Consider the following 19590-nt stretch of genomic DNA (forward strand, 5'->3'; position numbering starts at 1 on the left):
TAAAGTAACTTTTTTTTTTTTTCAAGTATTTGCCTTTGTGGTATTTTGTCACACTTAGCAGATCTCTTTTTACGGAAGCGTAGGCTATTGCATTCACTTGAAAAAAAAAAAAAAAAAAGCAGTTAAATGTTACTTGTGGGAGCTTCTCACGGGATTTTGAAATCTCCTTATGTCAAAAAGAAAATTACTCAGAAAATCTTCTCTTTTTCTGATGCATAAAATCGAAAATACAACTCATACACTATTGACATATTCTACTCACAGATAACATTGGCAAATCGAAAATACAAACCCACTTTTTTCTTTTTTCTTTTTAATCCACAGGCACAGATTCTGGGTGTCTGAGTGTTTCGTAGCCTATAGTTTTTCACCCATTTGTTACCCTGGATGCATCACTAGTGTGTGTCTGCATCTGTGAACAGGTGCAAAAACATTCAGGTAACACATCTCTATATGGCAATTTGGCAGCTGCACTCAAAATCAGAGGGTGAATATCACTCTGTGTCTATACAGAGCTGTGTATTCAGTGGTTACAAACACACATTTGCATCATTATCTAATTTATTGCTCTGTTTATCTGCACATCTGTCCAGCCTGGCAGGGTTGTTCACCGTTTTCAGGGTCTGTGAGTTTCTGGAGGCAGGTGTGAGGTTGTGGCTACTCACAGTATATGCTGTGGAAGCACATTCGAGGCCGCAGTACTTTACTGTAAAACATTTATATCATGACAGTGTTGTGCTTGAGGGACTCAGAAGTCTTTCTTGTCGGAGAACACAATGCTGGAATTCCAGGCATGCTGATATCGACTTCCTGTGTTTTCAGCCCATCGCTAGGTACAGCTTCCTGTCTGATGAGGCTGAGGAGCGGCGTGACACACACCGATTGAGTCACGATGCCCGTGAAAACGCTCGCACTCCTGTCTCTTTGGCCTTGACCAACATTGTGGAAGGGGAGGGGAAGGTGTTTTGATGTGTTTTTCTAGCAATGCTGGCTTTTTCAGTCGTTCTGCTTCACAGTCACATTCCTCAGTCCCACCATCAGTGAGTGACAGATTCATATTGATCCTCATTAGTGGAAAAAAAAAAAAAAAAAAGAGGAGCAGCGAAAGTTCACGTTGTGTATTGAACACCAGTGTTGGTCTGTGTGTGTGCTTGATGAGGAGGTGGCTGTGTGGTCATCTGTGTACAGCATGTCCCTGTCCTTTGTCGTACATAAAAACAGGAAAATAAAAGCGCTGGAAGGTGTAGGGGGTGCGTGGCGCCACACGGATGCTTGTGTAACCTCCTGTTCAAAGGCCTCCTGTTTCCTAACCACTGCACATCAGGGAATCCAGGCCAAACTGAAACTCAGACAGTCGTGGCAGAGACTTACCTTCTAAGACAGTTTGATAATTAGATGCTTTTTGTCAGAGCAGAGCAGTGTAATGACACCCTGTTGTTTTGTATTTCTGTTAAATTAACCTACTATATTTTCCTATACTCACTGGACAGACGCTTTTATACAAAGTTTGTCACCACTGAGGGACATCACTAAAGCTTCAGTGCAGTAGGAGACCATAGTAGAACTACATCTATTAAAAAAATAGTCTACTCTAGTGCACCAAAAGTGTGTAGTACCGTCACATTGGGTTGCTGAGGGAGAATCATCATCTCTTTGCTCTTCAAAGAGACGAGTCTTCAAAAGATTTTTGAAGTTAGAGAGGGACGCTGCTCTGATCATATTCAGCATCACTAATCCCTGTGAGATCAATAATGGTAAAAGTAGGGAAGACAAAGGTGGAAAATACCTGCACACTAATTTAAATGACCACATGTGACTTTATTCATTCTCTATTGGATGTTTTCTTCCTTAAAAATTTGAATGCCTGTTTAAAGAAGCTGTGACTAATTACCCAATTCACATTTTTTCTTTGATTCTATAGGCTTTTGGGGTTTTTTGTCGATGAGGAAGACCTGGGGAGCTTAGTAATGTATGTGTGGATGATCAAATTGAGATTAGATTAAAAACCAAAACTTAGAAAACTGAAACTGAAGCGGCTCCTGTTCTGCATCGATGCACATTCCCAGAGGTCCACCACATGTCTAAATGCCTGGTTTCACACACACAAACACACAGACGGACACACACACACACACACTCATATCACTTAGGAGGACAATGCATTCATTAATTCTCTTGACACTTACCCTAACCTTTACCAAACCCGCTTCATGCTTGCTGCAGTCTTGACCCCACCTATAGCCATAAACCAAATCTTAACCCCTAAGGTTAATGATGACTTGATGAGTAGTGGAAAGGTGGAGAAAACACCATGTCCCCACAAGGACATGTGTTCCTCCCCAAAAGACTAGTCCCCACAGTAAAACATAACTAAAGAAATCAGTGTCCGACACAGAAGTCTAAAAACCTCAGCCCCTCACACCTCCACTGTTGAAACTGGGCCGGCCGCATCCAGTAATTTTTGTTACTTTGTGAAATCTGCAATCCAACATTCGCACCCACTTCACACTGTGATTGACCAGCTGTGTGTGACCTGGGTTCGAACTCCTCTTTCTCTGTTTTTTCATAGTTTACACAGCTATTTCTGGCTCATTCTGGTTGAACACCTGAGTGTAACACTATGAGATCATCTGACAGTGTGTGCCATGTGGCATTACCCCCATATTTTTATGGAGGTTATTGCCTGTGTTCATTAATCCAACTTTTAACTGTGTTAAATTGTGGCTATTCCCAACAGCAAAAAAGCACTTCCTGTCCTGGCCGCACATTATGTTAAATGAACTAACACACACACACACAACTAATGAAGCTACCAGATGCCTGAGCTGTGATCCCACTTTCAGTTTGTCCCAGCATGCATTGCACAAAAACCATGGTAAACCTTGTATAAGCCATCAGTTTGTCACATTAACACATTCGCCACAACATTTAAACTCATAGCTTTGGGCAATTTGCAAGATCCAACTTACCTACAATTCATGTTTTGGAAAGAGAAATATGCAAACATAACAAAGGTTTGTATTACACAGTTTAAGCTAATCACTGTCCTTAATATTGAGTTTTTAGGGTTTGAACAAGTTGTATTATTATTACTAAATTCAATATTTAGTGCCTGCAGTCTGCACAGCTCCTTCATCTCAGGTCGACGACCTGAGGAATATATCACCACCAAACACCAGCACAGATGATTGATTGGCTTTGATTGGGACCAATAGTTGAATCACTTAAAAAAATAAAAAAAATAAAAAAAAACTTTGTTCATCAGATGCTGTTTGAGATGGGTCATTATATTGTTCCAGGTTGTTAGCTGGTTACGTAACACTGGCTAAATGACTGACTGACGGGCCTTTAAGGTCAGTTAGTCAGCTATGTGTCTTTAGTCACAGTTCCTGGTCCCTGAAAGACACTCCCACTCTGTCATGGTGGTTGACCCCTGTGTGTGTTTGAATGAGCGCGAGCATGCCTGTGTGTGTTTGTCACAGTCAACAAGCCTCCCGGCACATCTCTTCCCTGCTCTTGTTTGAAGTCCGTGGGGGGTGGGGAGCAGCCCGGACACCCACAGAAAAACAGGCATCCCACCTTGATGCTGAATTTGGAGATGGTCTGCTGTTTAGAAGTAGTACGTCTGTGTGAGACTGACAGCGGGGCAACGGGAAGTAATGCATGAATACCTGAATACACATTAGGTTTAAGGAGTTTGAATGTAGGGAGACTAAGGGTAAATCACAGATGCTAGACAAGAGACATTAAAATGAGATCAAACCTAGCTATTGGCAAAACAACATGTCTCTTTTGCCCAAAATGCATTAAGACAGTCACACCTGCCTCCTCTAAAGATGCTTATTAGCAAACACTGTGCTCCAAAGCCAGTGAATTATTCCATTTAGACAGGAAAGCGGACAGCTTCTTGACAGACATCGCTATAGCTGACTGCTGAGTTGGGAAGTTTTTGCAGCCAAGAGTCAAGTGGGTAAATGTGAAAAACAAACCATCAGGAGAGTGTGTGCCAGAGTTCACCTACAGTACATCACCCCCTCCCACCCCCCCTGCTATTTTTTTCTGTCTCTATTGTCAGATTGAACAAACCTCACTGCACATCACAAGGAGAAACACTCAATACGAGGCAGTGAATCCAAGGAATCAATATCATGTCTCCGGAGCCCACTGTGTGAGCACAACATAACAAACAGGCTCAGTACACAAATCTACCTGGGGTCAGAAAGTCAGATAGTTCATGACATCATCAAAAAGTGACACTATCCTTTCAACTTCTGTTGTGCTTGGTGTTTAAAAACCAACTGCTTTCTTGTTATAAGATGCTGTACTGTACATAAGGAAATAAGAACAGCTAAATTCTAAGTATCTGAGATGAAAAGGATCATCTGGGACACAGCCTTGAACCCTCATGTGAGCCATCATGTGAACTGGAGGCCTTGTACATGGCTCTTTGAATGACAATGTTGTTTTGTCAAATGGTTGAGCCACCACACTGAAATATCAAGTAGGCCTATTAAGTATATCAAGTATTGGATGGACCGCCATGAAAAAAAGAGAGTGCCATGAATTAATCTCCTTAGTGACAGCCTAACTCTTACTCTAGTGCCATAAAGGGACATTTTTGACTTTTGGTAAAATGTTTTAACAACCACTGGATGGATTACCCTGAAATGTGTTAGACACGATCATATCCATCCCAGCATGAACAAACAATTGTCACAAATTTTTGTCAATGGTAAAGAAAAAGAAAAAGAAAAAGAAAAGAAAAAGTCATAAATTAAATTTGTACAATACTGTTTTTGTTTTTTGTTTTTTACTAAACTAACTGCATTATTATTAGTCTCTGCCGCAGTTTTTAGTCTGGCAAATGTAGGCTATACTAACATGCAGAACTGAGGCACTAAATGTGGTAAACATCAGCTTTGCATCATCCTTTCTGCATTATCATGACACTTCTATTGATGGCAACCTCATGACCACAAGATCAGCTGCTTTGTTGTACTGGCTTGTAAACATTAAAAGTAGAGAAAGACACAATGAGACTCACACTGAAACACAAGAACAGACTAATGCACAGGGTCCACATGCACCCGCGCAGAAAATAAAATTTGCATCACATGGACCCACCCGGACACATGGATGCATGAATTAGCCTTTAGCCTTTAAAATCAGTTTTTGCATCATTTGTCTGTTGCTCATCGCCTGTTGAGCAGCTGGAGTCGCTGCAGTGACAGCTGCACGTTTCATAACAGAACATCTGCCTATTGGAAGAATCTCCACAGATGGACCTTTAGAAGAAAATTGGAATAAAAACACAAATACGGGTAGATTTAAGCACATTAGCTTCTTATACTCATATGAAAATAGCATTAGGTGGCAACGTTATCACAAACATTCCTTTTTTTCCATCATATTTCATAATAAAACAGACAAAATCAGTAACAGTTGTAAGTTGACACGAAAGACATAAAAGCCACGTTTTTTTCAATAACTTAAGATGTCTGGTTGATTATGGATTACTGAAAACCAAAGAGCATCACCAGTGTGGTTCCATATGTTTCTAGAGGAAATTCACAAAAACAATATCTACGTTTCCTTAGAAGTGACTACAGGTAGCTGTTGTTCACTTTTTGACCCACTGAGTTTCCTGCAAATGATGATTCACAATAAAATGCATTGTAGATTTACACAACAACTACAGGGGATGTTGTAGAAAACATGACGTAGATGGTTGTCTTCTTTGCCCAGAGTTGAAAAGAAATGTGATTGTATTGAATGGAGGAAAGATGTTTCTCTATCAACGAGAGAAAGAGACAGAGAGAAACAGATATATGCAGCTACATGAGTACTGAGATGCATGACAGAAGTGTAGGTGTGAGCACTAACAGCCTATACACACACTACACCACACACTTACGGCATACAAAACAAACACACATGCACACACTTTTTTGAGACACAGAAGTTACACCACTGCATGATACTGGGAGGTCACAGAAGATTTTGATATTTTCCTTTCTTTAACTTGTTCACTTTGTTTCCTGATTGCACCACCCAGTCATCATGACAGAGACAATATTGTATACGTATCTCGACAACTTGTTTGCAGTATTTCCATGGAGAGTTAATCCACAGTAATGGTAGAGATAAATAAATAAGAAACATAGCACACAGTCAGTTCACAGGTGTGACACCATCGCCTCATTTTCAGCGAGCGCCTCTTTGTTTTCATCGTGTGAGATCGTGGAACGAGGAACCCCCACTAACACAACATGTCCTGTTTTTGTTCTCGGATCACATCTGCGTAATTCCAGTGTTTGCAATGTGTTAAATATTAAATATGGTTAGAGAGAGACCATCACTGTTTTAATGAGCTAATACATGATATCAGGCCTTTGTACGGTATATTGACACAGCTTTATCTTCCCAACATAGTCTACACTTTGCCCTCAAAATGTTTAATCACACATGGAAATACTGGTCATTTTAGTCTGCATTAGTTGCCACCGCTGATTGTCTCTTAAAATATCCAATTACAATACAACAGATTCTTTCATGACACAGAAGAGTTCTGTCCATCTTTCCACCAAACGCACTCCATAGTCCAGTCTGACTCATTATCACAAAATCGAGTCTTTCAGCAACAAACTTAAATCATTTAAACCCTGTATGGACTCGGTTTTGTCAATATGTAAGTGCAGTTTCTCTCTGTTGATATCAAAACATGGTTCCACATCGAGTTTTGAAATTGCACTATTATCCACAGTTCTACAGCGATGCAGTTTCAGTCCTCCAGATGTAATGTGCTTGCACACAATTTTTCAGTCTTCAGATGCCACTTGTTACTTCATACCAGCAACTGTCGTTGTGGGGAAGTATTCTCTTTTAAAAAAAAAGGTCCACCTTTTATTTATATTCCATTTTCTTCTCACCCCCATCTTCCTCCATCCAGGTGTAATTACAGGTTCACCAGACAGTTATTAGTAGTGTTACTGAGGAGATCTCACAGGATGAGCAGGTTACTGAATGAATGAATAAATATTTATATGAAGGGAGTCACTCTGCTTCACCTCTGGATTATCCACAAAATACACCAAGTTCACGTTGTGTCCCTGAAAAATAAAGAAAAGCATAGTTTGAATTTCACATGTAGTTTCCACAGTTTTATTTTTTGTCTAACAGATACAGTATGTGACCTCACCTGGGTTTGTTTTAGTTCTACATTAGCATTGCTCTCATAGCTGCCTTGCTGATCCGTTTGCGATTCTTCCTCATCCTTCTCTTTGATTGGTTCGGACGAGCTGGAGGTCTGGGGCCTGCTGGAGCGGAGGGCGGATGTGTGGTAGTCGTAGATGTTGTTGTCTCTGCAGGAGAACATTTAACAGGTCAAATTAAACAGAAAGAAAACTATAAAAACAGGCAAAGCCATTAACATTTCAGTCTGACTGGTTTTCATATCTGTGCTTTGATCACTACAGAGTCTTAAATACATGTAATTACCTGGTTTCTGTGTTGTTGTTTGCAGATGGTGATGTCTACCATGTGGGTGATGTCGACCGTCTGTCCCTCTTTCTTTCTGCCTCTCCTCCTCTTCTCGTTTCAGCTGCTGCTGCCTCAGAATCTCCTTCTCCTGATCCAACCTCTTGTGGAGGAGTAGAAGCTCCTTTCTCTCCTCCTCCAGTTTCGCCTCTTGAATTTGTAATATCCTCTCTTCGTCTGGAGTCTCGTTCTCTCTCCGTCTCGACAGCTCTCGGGGGTCCGGATTTGGCTCTTTGGTCGGTCGGACCCTGCTCCCAACTCTCTCATTAATGGTGTCCCCAGTAGGACTGAATTTGGCTTGAGGACTCTGGGTAGCAGGTTTGGAGACGTCACTTGTGTGACTCTTTGTTAATTTAGATTTGTCTTCTTGCAATGGCGGGCTGTGCGTTGGTGTAGCTTTGTCCTTTCCCCCATTTCCCTCATCAACTTTCCCTTCAGTAATGTTGAGCAGAAACCCATTCCCACCTTCTGCCACCTTGTTCTTTTCCCCAACACCAACATCAGCCTCTGAGGAAACAGTCTTGTTACCATCTGAGATCCTCCCATCCTTACCCTCCATATTGTCTGGATTCTCAGACTGGTCCTCAGTCCCAAGGAAGCTGCTGGAGTTCTGTGCCCAGTGTGGGGCGAAGTGAACGGCCTCTCCAGACCGAGACGCGTCCTCCCCGGCCAGACTGTAGCCTTCACCTGGCTGAGTGAAGGTGTCTCCTCTGGGGCCCCAGTGCTGCTCCAGGAGATCCTCCAGGCGGGCTCTCTGGTTCTGTTTCAGCTCATCCCACTGATGGAGCTCGTCCTTGGAGTGCATCTTGACCTTTGGTGATAATAAAATTCAACATAACTGAATTCAGTTTAGCTGAGCATGCTTTTCTTCAGTTTTGTCCACACAGTCATTGCTGATGAGTGAACATTTCCACAGGTTATGTGTGACAGGCATAGTTTACAGCCTGATATTTCTGTGTATTTACTATCTGATTTTAAAAATTCACACCATTACTAAAATAAACTCACTCTGTTATGACCACATTTAAGAAAAATAAAATATTGAGAACCATATAACTATATATATATAACTATATAACTTCTGGCAGGTGTGACAGAAAAAACTATCCCCCAGGAAACGTCCTTGATTTGTTTTATTGTGAAACATCAATGTTGGGGAAGCAGTGAGGCGCATTTAGACATTTTGTTGCCAGATAAATTTATAATAAACGATTACATTTGGTCAGGCAAAAACGTATACATCTGTACCCATATTTGGTTTAAATAAACAACCGTTCCGCTGTAGCTTTATAATTAAATATGATCTTGACTGTTAAATTTTGTTAAACAAAATAAAGTTTTATCTTATCTAATATTTTTGCACATCTAAGATGAGAATCTAATGTGGTTGTAACATCACCCAAACAACAGAGAACATCCACAGTAGTGTTGTCACTGACCTGTCCGTGCTCTTGGCTGAGGGTCTGGTTTCGATGCAGGTGGCCGTGTTGTCTGCGAGACGACTTTTTCTTGGACACCGGGGGACGTGGTGCGGGCTGACATCGACACTCCACGTGATCCACCACCGACACCACCGCTTTAGCATAAGTGGGTCTTTTATTTACATATTCAATCTTCATGACCTGGATAAGGAGGAAGTCACAGGGGGAAAAAGTTGTGACAAAAACACATTGCAGGCTCTGTTTTTTGTTTCGTCCACAGTAAATGTGTGTGCCGTGATTCATATTCTGTCTGTATATTTCTGTGTATGCATTTGTTTTACCTGTAAGTATCTGGTGTGCGTGACAACGGGGGCACACTGCAGACTGTTGGTGTTGCAGCAGCCAGAGCAGCGCTGCACCTCGACGCAAGGTGGCCATAACATGAAGTTAGCATTGCTACGGTCCAGCATCGCCCTGGTGATCTCAACCACGTCGGTGCGTACTTTACACAGAGCCTGCTGCGCCGGCTGGGCGTCTGAGGGACGACATGGCTGAGTGTGAGCATGACTGGTACAGTACTGGTGTTAGTGTTACCATGAATGTTAGTATTCAAAACACACTGCGATGTTAAAGTGCCTTTTACTGTATTTGACCATTAAGAGCCACCTTGCCTTTGAGAATGTGTTTGGTAAACTGATGAGGAAAAGACAACAATTAAAATGCACTCAGGGCTCCTTAATAAATCTAAACCCTCCCCAGTTGTAGCTTGCTCATTCATCAAGACTGACACTAAATGTTTATTTATGAGATTCTTTGATCATGTGTGAGTTCTCAGCACTGAAGCTCATTTTATTGTTATATACAAGAGTGGCCAGAGCGTCCAGTGCAGCCTGTTTCTAGCTGTTGTGACGGAGAAACAGGAAGGAAGATTATAAAATAAAACTCTTGCATCTGAAATGAGTCTGGTCGGAAACATGAGGAAATTTTATTCCACTGTTTCACAAATCTGCCCTACAAAGGCAAAGTGCAGTATCTGCATTTTTTTCAATTTTTTCAATTGAACCAAAAGTGTGGCATATTCTCTTCAATCTGGTAGAATCTGATATTGGTACTGCTAAAATTTCCAGAATTATTGGGCTTTTTATTTTGCTGTCCGTCCACTGTGAAACCAAGGCAAAGTGCAGTATCTGCACCAAAACCAAGGCAAAAGTGCAGTATCTGCCATAAAACTGTCAAAATTGGTCACAAAATAGCCCATAAAATGGTCAGAATTGGTCAGAAAGACAAACTACAAAATACATTTAATTCAGCCCACCTTTATCTAATCAATTATAGGCTTAAACCTGACAATGAAAAACACAAAAACCTGTTTTTCTCAGTTTGGCATTTTTACAGATACTGCACTTTGCCTTTGTAGGGCAGAAATGTTCACTGGTCAGTAAGTCGCACTGGGGTTGACTTACACATACAAGATAGTGGGCATACTTTACACCAGGATTAATGTGGGACAATTAGTGGTTCTTCATACCAGAGGGAATCCAACAAAGTCATCCAGACTGTTATAGATTGATGTCTACTGATTTAGACATCTGCTTTATCACAATATCCTCAAAAAAGGTTAATGGGGAGGATTTCACCGTGTCACTAAAGCCATACTTGTCACATAAATCAACTCTAAAGACGGCTGACTGAGCTCACCCGCTGTCCTACACTAATGAGGATGGAGTACTATACCATTCATGAGGAAAATCAGGAATTCTCCATGCCAGCACTACAACATTATATTAAGCTATTTTGGAGTTAAAGGCGCACATATGTCCTCGCAAACTGATGTATGTCCTATCAGCCATGCCATGAGACAGCCTTTTTTTTAAAGATCTAAAGAAGCCTCGTGAGAGGAGAAAAACGCGATGTCTACATAATAAATTTACATTGTGAGTGTAACAAAAAAGCAGTGTTCTGAGCAACACTGTAGAGGAACAAAAGGAAGGAGGGGGGCTCGGCTCACCAAGGCTCCTTGGTAGTCTGTGACCTCCATTGGCTGCAGAAGTCCCGTCCTCCTCATCTGAGACAAAACAATAAACAAACACAGCATTTGACTAAACACAGCAGCTGATTTATGCACAGTCCGTTTTTGGCACGTGGTGTAATATTTTATTCTAAAGGATTCTGGCGCCCTCTGCATGTGTGCAGATAAAACATGAGCCCGAGTCCTTACATGTGGGTGTGTGAGGACAGAAAGAGAAGGAGGGAGAAACAAAGAGGGTGTGGGGGTAGTTAATGTCACATGTGACTGATGTGAGTGTGCATGTGAGTATACACATGCAAAGAGAGCGAAACAGAGACTCAGAGCTAGTTAAAGTAAGTATTGTTGTAATTTCGACTTTGATCTGATCATGTTTACAAGTCGCAATTAGAGTGGAAAAGTAACCACTAATTGACGTTCATTTTCAGTTTGATTTTGCATTGGCCACATGCATTTTATAAGCATTATTCGGTGTAATCCTGTCTACATTTTTCCCAATTAAGTAGGATCTGAAATTACAAATGACTAAGTCTTCATTTAAGAGAACACATGTTCATGAAATTTGTCTTGTTGACTGGGAACAATATGTGCTGTATGTGTACACTACACTGCTGTTTAAGAAGTAACAATTTGTTTTATATTGATGCAAATCACTTCCTTTTATTCCCTTTTTCAGTTTCCAGTTAATAGACAATGCAATCAAAACATTATTCATTTCAAATAAATGTGTGACAAATGAAGAAAATTTAAGATCACAATAGTGTTAGGGGAAGAAACACCAAAAACCTGTTCAATTTGGTTTAGACCCAAAACTGGTTTAATTTTGAGGTTTAAGTATGAAAAGAGTACAACTTCATGAGGATCCATAATAATCCATAATAACACCCCAATAGTTACTGCAGTTAGTTAGTGTACATAAAAATAATAGTAGAGCGCTTTGATCTTTACCTACGGAGTCAGAGAGCAGCAGCAGCTGAAGGTCCTCTATGGAGGAGATGGGGCTGTTTCTAACCAGCTCCACCAGGGCTGCAGGCAGAGGGTCCCCCTGAAACACACAAGATATCATAAACACATTACTCATGACAGTCTTAGAGCGTGACGATGGGAAAAGAGGAAAAGAAGATGACACATAAGAATTTAGACATTTTTTCAGCCGCGGACAAGACTATAAGAATAGCTATTTGAGAATTTCCCACCCTTCTGCATCCTGCAACAGGCATTACAGAGTTTTCCAAACAGTTCCTCTGAGGAAATGGAATAACACTACCGCACTTCTCCGCAACCATGTCACAAGAGTTTCAGTATGTGTAGTTGCATGACTGGGGCACAATAGGTGATTGAAAAGTAAACAAAACAGGAACTCGTCAAGAGCCGACCCCTAATAGTCGACCAGACATTACCGGTGGTCCATGAGAGGAGTTTCAGTGGATGATTGGAGTAGTAGCCGACCGGTCACGAACAGACATGGTTCACGGGGCAAACATTCACCTCACTGCATCATTTGCCTCACACATAGATTATCATTTGAAACGTAGCCTGACAATATTTAGTCAGCATGTGTATGTACTCTTTTTTTTTTTTAAGTATATTTTTGGGGCTTTTTCACCTTTAATGGACAGGACAGTTGAGAGAGAGACAGGAAATGGGAGGAAGAGGAGGGGGAATGACACGCAGGATAGGGCCGCTCGACGCGGGATTCGAGCCAGGGCCGCCTGCAGTGAGGACTGTAGCCTCAATACATGGGGCGTGTGCTCTACCAACTGAGCTACACACCACCCCATGTGCATGTACTCTTAATGTTCTCCTTGCTGGTTGTTCTAACACAGAGTCATTACAAATTTATAGCTCGCTTCATACATGTACCTGTAAAATGTATATTGAGGCTACTTTTTTTATACAGTTTTTATATTTCTTGCAATCCACCAGTGTCACTAGTGCTGCTTATAAACATTTTTTGGGACCTGGACCTGAACTTTTTCTGATGCGCCACAAAAATATGTCGAAATAATTAAATCAATATCAAAACCTGCTCTTTCTAACTGGTCGATTAAAATCAGGGAATTAATTATTCATAGTTTTTGGAGGACAGTGAGGTTTTATGGTGTCGAGACAAACATCAGGCTCCGGCTCCACAGTCAAGAGTCAATTCAGTTTTCGATTATGGAATTTGTTGATATTAACAACAACTATAACTTCAACAATCAACATTTAACTAAATATTTCCATACCACCGCAACAAAAACCAAGCAGCAGCTCTACATTGTCCTTGTATGGACAGACTGTGGGTTTAACCCCCCCAGTCATTAATGGGCAGGAGAGCTGGGGGGTATTAACCAAAGCAGACACACAATGGTCACTAAGAGCGGGGTGAATGACTATTGGCGTTGTGTCCTCTCATCTGCTAACATTTAGGGGTCAAAGGAGCCAGGAAGGAGTCAGGAAGTGGGGGAAGGAGTGATACAGAGAGGAGAAGAGAAAGAGAGGTGCATCTGAAAAAAAAGGAGGAGAAAAAAGAGGAATAATAGATGAATAAAAGACGGGTTGAAATAGACGAGGATCAGACGTGGGTCGGCACACTTCCTCACATTGGTTAAAATGCGGTGGATGTGCTTCATTTGCTTTGCCGCCTCACTGTGAGACGAAGCGATGAAGATGACCTCAAAGGGAAGCGATCTGGCCTGGCCATTTTAAACACACATTATTCTAATATTGAAAGTCCAGTCCCATTTACAGCTCCATTCAGGATCTGAAGAATATAATGAATCATGGCGGGAAGCAGGTTTTAGCCAAAGGAAGTAGCCATCCATGCATGAACATGTATTCTTCTCACCCTGCCCATACTGTATGCCACTGACTTTCCCCCATTGTTGGTTGGCCTTCCATACAGTCAAAGTATCCAGCAGGGAAATGCCTGCTGTATTACACTCACATCTCCACTGCAGGACCGCCGATGCCCCTGAGGAGTCATCATGATTATTTCCTCTCTCTCTGTCGACGGGGCAAACCTGCCTGCGTGGCTAATTGTGTCTGATGTTAATTATAGGATGTGTGCCTTTGTTCGCCGTGGTGCCTGCTGTCATGACGATTTGTGTCTAAGCAGGAAATATTAAATAAACACGTTGGTTTTGATAAACAAAACAGATGTAAACAGATTCAAACCGCACAGACAGAATACATAAACTCACATTGGTTAATGTTCAGTGTGTAGCTATGAGGGGACATGCACTTTGATACGTTTAAGGTGCCGGGATAATAAAATAAAAAGATATGTCCTGTAACTGAGATCAACACTAGAAAGTAAGACTGGAACTGACTATTATGCACTGACTGACTGATGATTGTTGATCATTGTGTTTCAATCGGGCTGAAAATAATGAAAACTGTCTATCACTTTTTACAAAAGACCAAGGAGATGTCCTGAAATTGCATGTTTTCTAGAACCACGTTCCAAAAGCTAAAAATGTTAAGTTAATATCCAGTAAGAAAAAGACCACATAAAATAAAATGTCTCTATTGAGAAGGTAATTATTTTCACACAAATTTATCAAAGGTGGGATCTTTTCAAATCTGGAAAGTGTAATGCCGTACTTCCTGTCAAGAGGCTACAGGAGTGTCCCTGTGGTTTTGAAAAGAGCTGATTAACTAACCACAACATGAGAAAAATAAAAGGTGAAGCGAATGCGTCTACTGCTAACATTTCCATGTGCTGCGAGTCTGAGCAAAGTCTGTCTCATCTTTCACCTGCATCTGGAGCAGTTGGACTTAATGTGCCTCTGATGATGAAACAGAGACAACAACAGCTGTTGGATTAGCTATTATGATGTTACTATGATGTTGGCCATGTGTTTATCTACGGCAACACACGAGGCTTTCTGCTGTACCACTTCTTAAAAACTGTACGGCATAACGGAACAGCTTCCTACGATAACAACCTTATGGTATTCTCTTTGCCATTTTACATGTTCCAAAACCCCAAATTTTGACATAATCCAGGACTTATCACCTGAAGCAAGCCTCCATCCCCTGCAGGCCTATTGGACATGTTGAGGAATGCCAGGTACAGGCATCGGCTGCAGTGGGCAGGGGAGGAGAGGGAACATCTAATCGTAGATAATTAGAGGGTCGAGTTTGCTGTCGGCGCAGCAGCAGCAGCAGCAGTGGTGGTGGTGGTAGCCACAGCACATGAGTGAGACTTCACATGTAGTCTCTGAAAACTATTTCTACACGTGCGTAATGCTGAAATGTGTGAATAAATGTGACTCTAATTAATTCCTTTGTCATAATTAAGGTTTGAGTTAGAAAGGCGCCGGGTACAATTAAAGATAATTAGAAGTTTGTGTGGGATCTTTGGTGGTCTATGACTGAATGTATACATTCATTATAGGTAGCACTTCAGATTTGAGCAGTCTTTTAAATTATCATTCACACTCAAGACGAGATGTGATTTAAACCCATTCTCTCATGATAACGTTCAATTTATAAGGGAAATGATTGAACCTACAGACTCCCTGACTATAACTTTATAATTAGACATGGGGGAATTCCTGCTTGTATACCTCAAAGCCTGTGTAAAACTCTCCCTCTGAAACACGTGCCCTGTCAATTTGAGTTTTCTGTTACATGTGGTCTACAGAGGCCATAAAATGAAAAGACAGGCTGACGACAGGAATTTAAAGTCATCCATCATAGCTATGTTTTACAAAATCTACCTTTAAGTGAAGTCGTCATGGTGATGGTAGACTACATACAGTAGCCTACATTCTATACCGTTCAGTTGGTTTTGGGAGTGAAAGGAGGGAGAAAACCTCGAGTAACACTGGTTTTTATAATGTAGGGAGATGATATTAATACTACATAACCTACATAACCAACCTACATAAGTTCTGTGTTTTGATTCATTGATGGCTAATAGTTTCCAACGTGTGCAGCCCTCGGTCCTTAGGACAAATCACACCCCATCTCCTTAAAAGGGTTGTGCCCTCTTTTTTGACTTGTTAAATGTCCACTTCCCCACAACTGCCCTGTTAACTGTGTGTGTTTAAACTCCATTTAGTTTTACAAGCCGTTGACACTGCTGTTTCATTGTGGGGATGAATTGCCAGGGTCAGAAACAGAGATTCAATCTGAATGGAGGCAGAAAGAAAGATTAAATCATTTCACTGGGCATGACTCTGCAACCTACTTCTATGGACTTCATATCAGCGAAAAAAGGATATGACGTTTATAGAAGTGGGTTCAGACACACATTGAATCTGATTTTATCTTTCTTTCTGCCTCCATTCAGATTTCATCTGTGTTTTTGACCTTGTCAAAAAAAGAGGCCAAGACTCAAGTAATTTCAAATTCACATCACTTATCATCAAGCATCACTTGACCTAGACAAGACTTTTGGCAAGCAGACAGTCTGACTTTGTGCATCTATCCGCATTTATATTTCACTACTGCCTGTTCACCCTAAAAACATTTCTAAGAGACGCTTATTCAGACAGATCTGTGATGTGGAAGTAGTGCATGAGGTGTTAGTTGGGGGGTGCAGCAGCAAGGACTAAGGACATCGTCCTCAAGATAACATCCACGTGACAGATCTCAAAAGCCTAAATGTAGGACCTGGATAGGAGAGAGGGAAACACAACTGCCCCACAATGCCCCACGGCTGTAATACAGCTAAAAGAATAAAGTAAAATTTCACCCACAAAATCAACAAGACACTTGATTCACATCGTGTTGACGCATGATGAACGTTTCACACAACAACACAATGTGTCATGTTGTTTTGTCCCTCAGATCCAGTTCACCCTGGGCATCAGTGTCACTTGCTCATCAACTGTAACAAACACGGGGCCTCCATGGCATGATGTTGCAGTGTGATGGTGCTCAATGACTGATTTAAATGGCCTCACTCAACATCTGGAAGAGCATCCATGAATGCATCGCTTAACCACGTGGAGCATCCAGCTGCAGAGGAGCCTTTCATGGCAGCTTCTGTTTCCTGCCTCATCACCCACAGAGGAAGACCTCTGCATGTGTCTGCCTCTGGGCATCCATTCATAACACCAGTTAATGGGAGGAATAACAGTTATTTTCTGTGAGGATCTCACCACCCCTCTCAGACTCAATGAGGGGAAGACTGGCTTTTATTATGAGACTAGATTGAAGCAGGTGCACCAATTCCAATGTTATTTATGTAAAAAAAAAAAAAAAAAAAATCATGCTCATGTAGGCCTCTGTATTTTTTGTTGAGATTGTTAGGAACACAAAGTCTATAGTGCAGGGGTCTCAAACTCCCGGCCCGGGGGCCACATCCGGCCCGCGGCCCCCCTACATCTGGCCCGCGTCTTGACGTGAAAAGTAGGAAAGGCTGTCAAAGTTAATGCCTTAATGCAAAATGCTTTTAACGGCCCTATTTTTTTTATGCGCAATTAATGCGCTAACCTCGGGCCGCTCGTAGTTGGGGGAAACAGAGAAGCTGCCTTCTCCAGACGTGACCACAGGTAGGCAGTGTGTGCATGTCTGTGTGTGTGAGTTACTACAGTTAGCGCGACACTCCCGTCCCCCGGATATTTCTGCAGCTGGATTCACATGATCCGGTCTGAGATATGTAACTCGTGGACTGAGGAGTCGTCCTGCTGCTCTGCACGTCACACCGACGGTCGTGCATTTGCACTGTGAGGAGTCGCTCTGCTCCGTGGTCCCAGTGTCTCATACACAAACAGTGATAATCCACTGCAACATGTTGCTGTTGCTGTTGTTGCCGTTGTTGTGGTTGTGCGCGACGTAGCGCTGCCACTTCGACTAGCGAGTCCCCCCCCCCCCCCAATCTCCCGTTCATTCAGCCTGGTGGGAGGGAGGGAGGGGTGGAGGGGGGTGGTGTGTGTGTGCGTGTGGGAGGGGGGGGGGGGTCTTATGATGCAGAAAACTTGCATTTTTCTCCTCATGTTCCTACACTAGAGAACTTGTTCTTCTTGTCACCAAACGGCTGCTCTCTCTCTGACAGCTGATAATACCAAATACCATGAAAATGGTATTTGGAAAGCATGGAAAGCATAAGAAACGTCCAGATCTGGATGTTTCTTGCTTTCCATTCATCTTGCTGGTATTTCAAGCAAAAAAGAAAAATACTATGTGATTAACTCAGGAAATTAAAGGATTACAAATTTTAATCGTTTGACAGCCCTAATTATTGTACAATATTTGAAAATAGACCCCGTTTTCAGAAATATTTGTGACTTTTTTTAATATTCGTCTTGAAAACTTTAGTGGCCCTCCACTGAGATGACAGTGCCAGCAGTGGCCCCCAGCTCATTTGAGTTTGAGACCCCTGCTATAGTGGCTATGCTCTGGATGATGTTAGCCTATTTGCAGTTAAACTATAAAAAATAAATAAATACAACAGACGTTTTAAATTAACATATGAAACCAAATATATTATTTTTGATGGAATTCTCAGGGAATAGTTGCTAGAGTAAAACGACAGGATATTGAATATCAAAACTCTTTCCCTTTATAGTGAATGGCCTATCTACAATTATGTCTATTTTATGCTACAGTGCTCGTGTATAATTATCAATAAAACTTAATTGGGGCTTGACCTATTAGCGGGATATAATGTAAGCTATAATTGTTTAAGAAGCCAAAGTGAGTGTAAAAGTTGACCATACTGTGATTGATGCTAACTCACCTCGGCTACGCCAAACCGCAGACATGCCGCCAGCAACACGAGCAGCAGCTGTACCCACGAGCTCATCTTGCTGCCCAGCCTCGAGCCTCTTCGACGGACCGGGCATTTATGGAGGCGCGCGAGAGTCCCTCTCTCCTCAGCACTGCGCGCGGGGGGACAGCGGCTCGTCCTGCGGGACTGCGCGCGCGTAGACGGCGTGTCCGCACTGTGGGGTCTCCAGCTGAGATATCCGAAGGAGAGGAGGGAGAAGGAGAAGAGGGAGGAAAGCGCTCAGCGTCACCCACCGTGTTAAAAACACGAAAGCTGCAACTTTTCCTTCTGCGTGATGCTCAGTCCTCTCTGTTCACTTCACCTTGCGCATAAAAGTGTGCGTGTACGGCGAAAAGCGCAAAAAATGATAACGGCAAATTAAATGAACAAAAGACTTTACGACATTTCTAAGCAGCAAAGGTCCAAACTTCACAAAACTATCCAGGAGACTCGGCAAGTAAGTAAAGTTTGAATTATTCCAAGGGTGTCCCGTTTTCTTTAGTGTATAATAAACTTAAATTCCACTTGACTTGACTTTTCCCAGCTGCTAAGTGTCTCTTTAACCGTGATGCGTCCCCAAAGTCCAGTTCACGGGCTGAGCGTGTGACATAATGTCGCAGATCAGGACGGTGGTTTGCGGTCCTCTTCTTCCAAGGAGTCTTATCAATAAGCAGAGCGCTGTGTGGCTCGGTGCGCCTCAGCCCTGGACCTGCCTGATTACGCAGCGGCAGTGGTGATGGTGGTGGTGATGGTGGTGGTGAGGGGAAGAGCAGATTTCCAATAGTGTGCTGTTGGTCTGCTCGGCAGTATCTCTCTCCCGCCCCCTGCCTGAGGAATGGGTGATAATCTGCGTACATTAGTCCACAAACAACCGCCTCGCAGCTGCCGCTCTGAGCAAT

At 42.2% G+C, this 19590-nt stretch overlaps 1 protein-coding gene across 1 annotated transcript; it reads right to left on the reverse strand.

Annotated features, from left to right (window-relative positions):
- Positions 1–5322: 5322 nt before the first annotated feature.
- pdgfbb (platelet derived growth factor subunit Bb) lies at positions 5323–19587 on the reverse strand. The gene is made up of 8 exons (XM_085784756.1): positions 18662–19587; positions 11932–12028; positions 10966–11022; positions 9299–9492; positions 8976–9158; positions 7498–8347; positions 7199–7361; positions 5323–7109 (listed from the first exon to the last, which is right to left on the reverse strand). Exons 1-7 carry the CDS (start codon positions 18725–18727, stop codon positions 7216–7218), a joined length of 1593 nt encoding a protein of 530 aa, XP_085640882.1. The 5' UTR covers positions 18728–19587; the 3' UTR covers positions 5323–7109; positions 7199–7215.
- Positions 19588–19590: the final 3 nt, after the last annotated feature.

The sequence above is a fragment of the Trachurus japonicus genome, chromosome 8 (genome assembly GCF_045865225.1).
Source record: "Trachurus japonicus isolate A0001 chromosome 8, Traja_1.0".
Taxonomy (NCBI): domain Eukaryota; kingdom Metazoa; phylum Chordata; class Actinopteri; order Carangiformes; family Carangidae; genus Trachurus; species Trachurus japonicus.

What these genes read in the sequence shown, in the direction of transcription:
- pdgfbb (XM_085784756.1), bottom strand. Translation starts at nt 18,727, where the DNA reads ATGAGCTCGTGGGTACAGCTGCTGCTCGTGTTGCTGGCGGCATGTCTG. An exon ending in TGCGGTTTGGCGTAGCCGAG is followed by an intron (nt 12,029 to 18,661) that starts GTGAGTTAGCAT and finishes TGTGTGTTTCAG; the next exon opens with GGGGACCCTCTGCCTGCAGC. An exon ending in AACAACAACACAGAAACCAG is followed by an intron (nt 7,362 to 7,497) that starts GTAATTACATGT and finishes GTTCTCCTGCAG; the next exon opens with AGACAACAACATCTACGACT.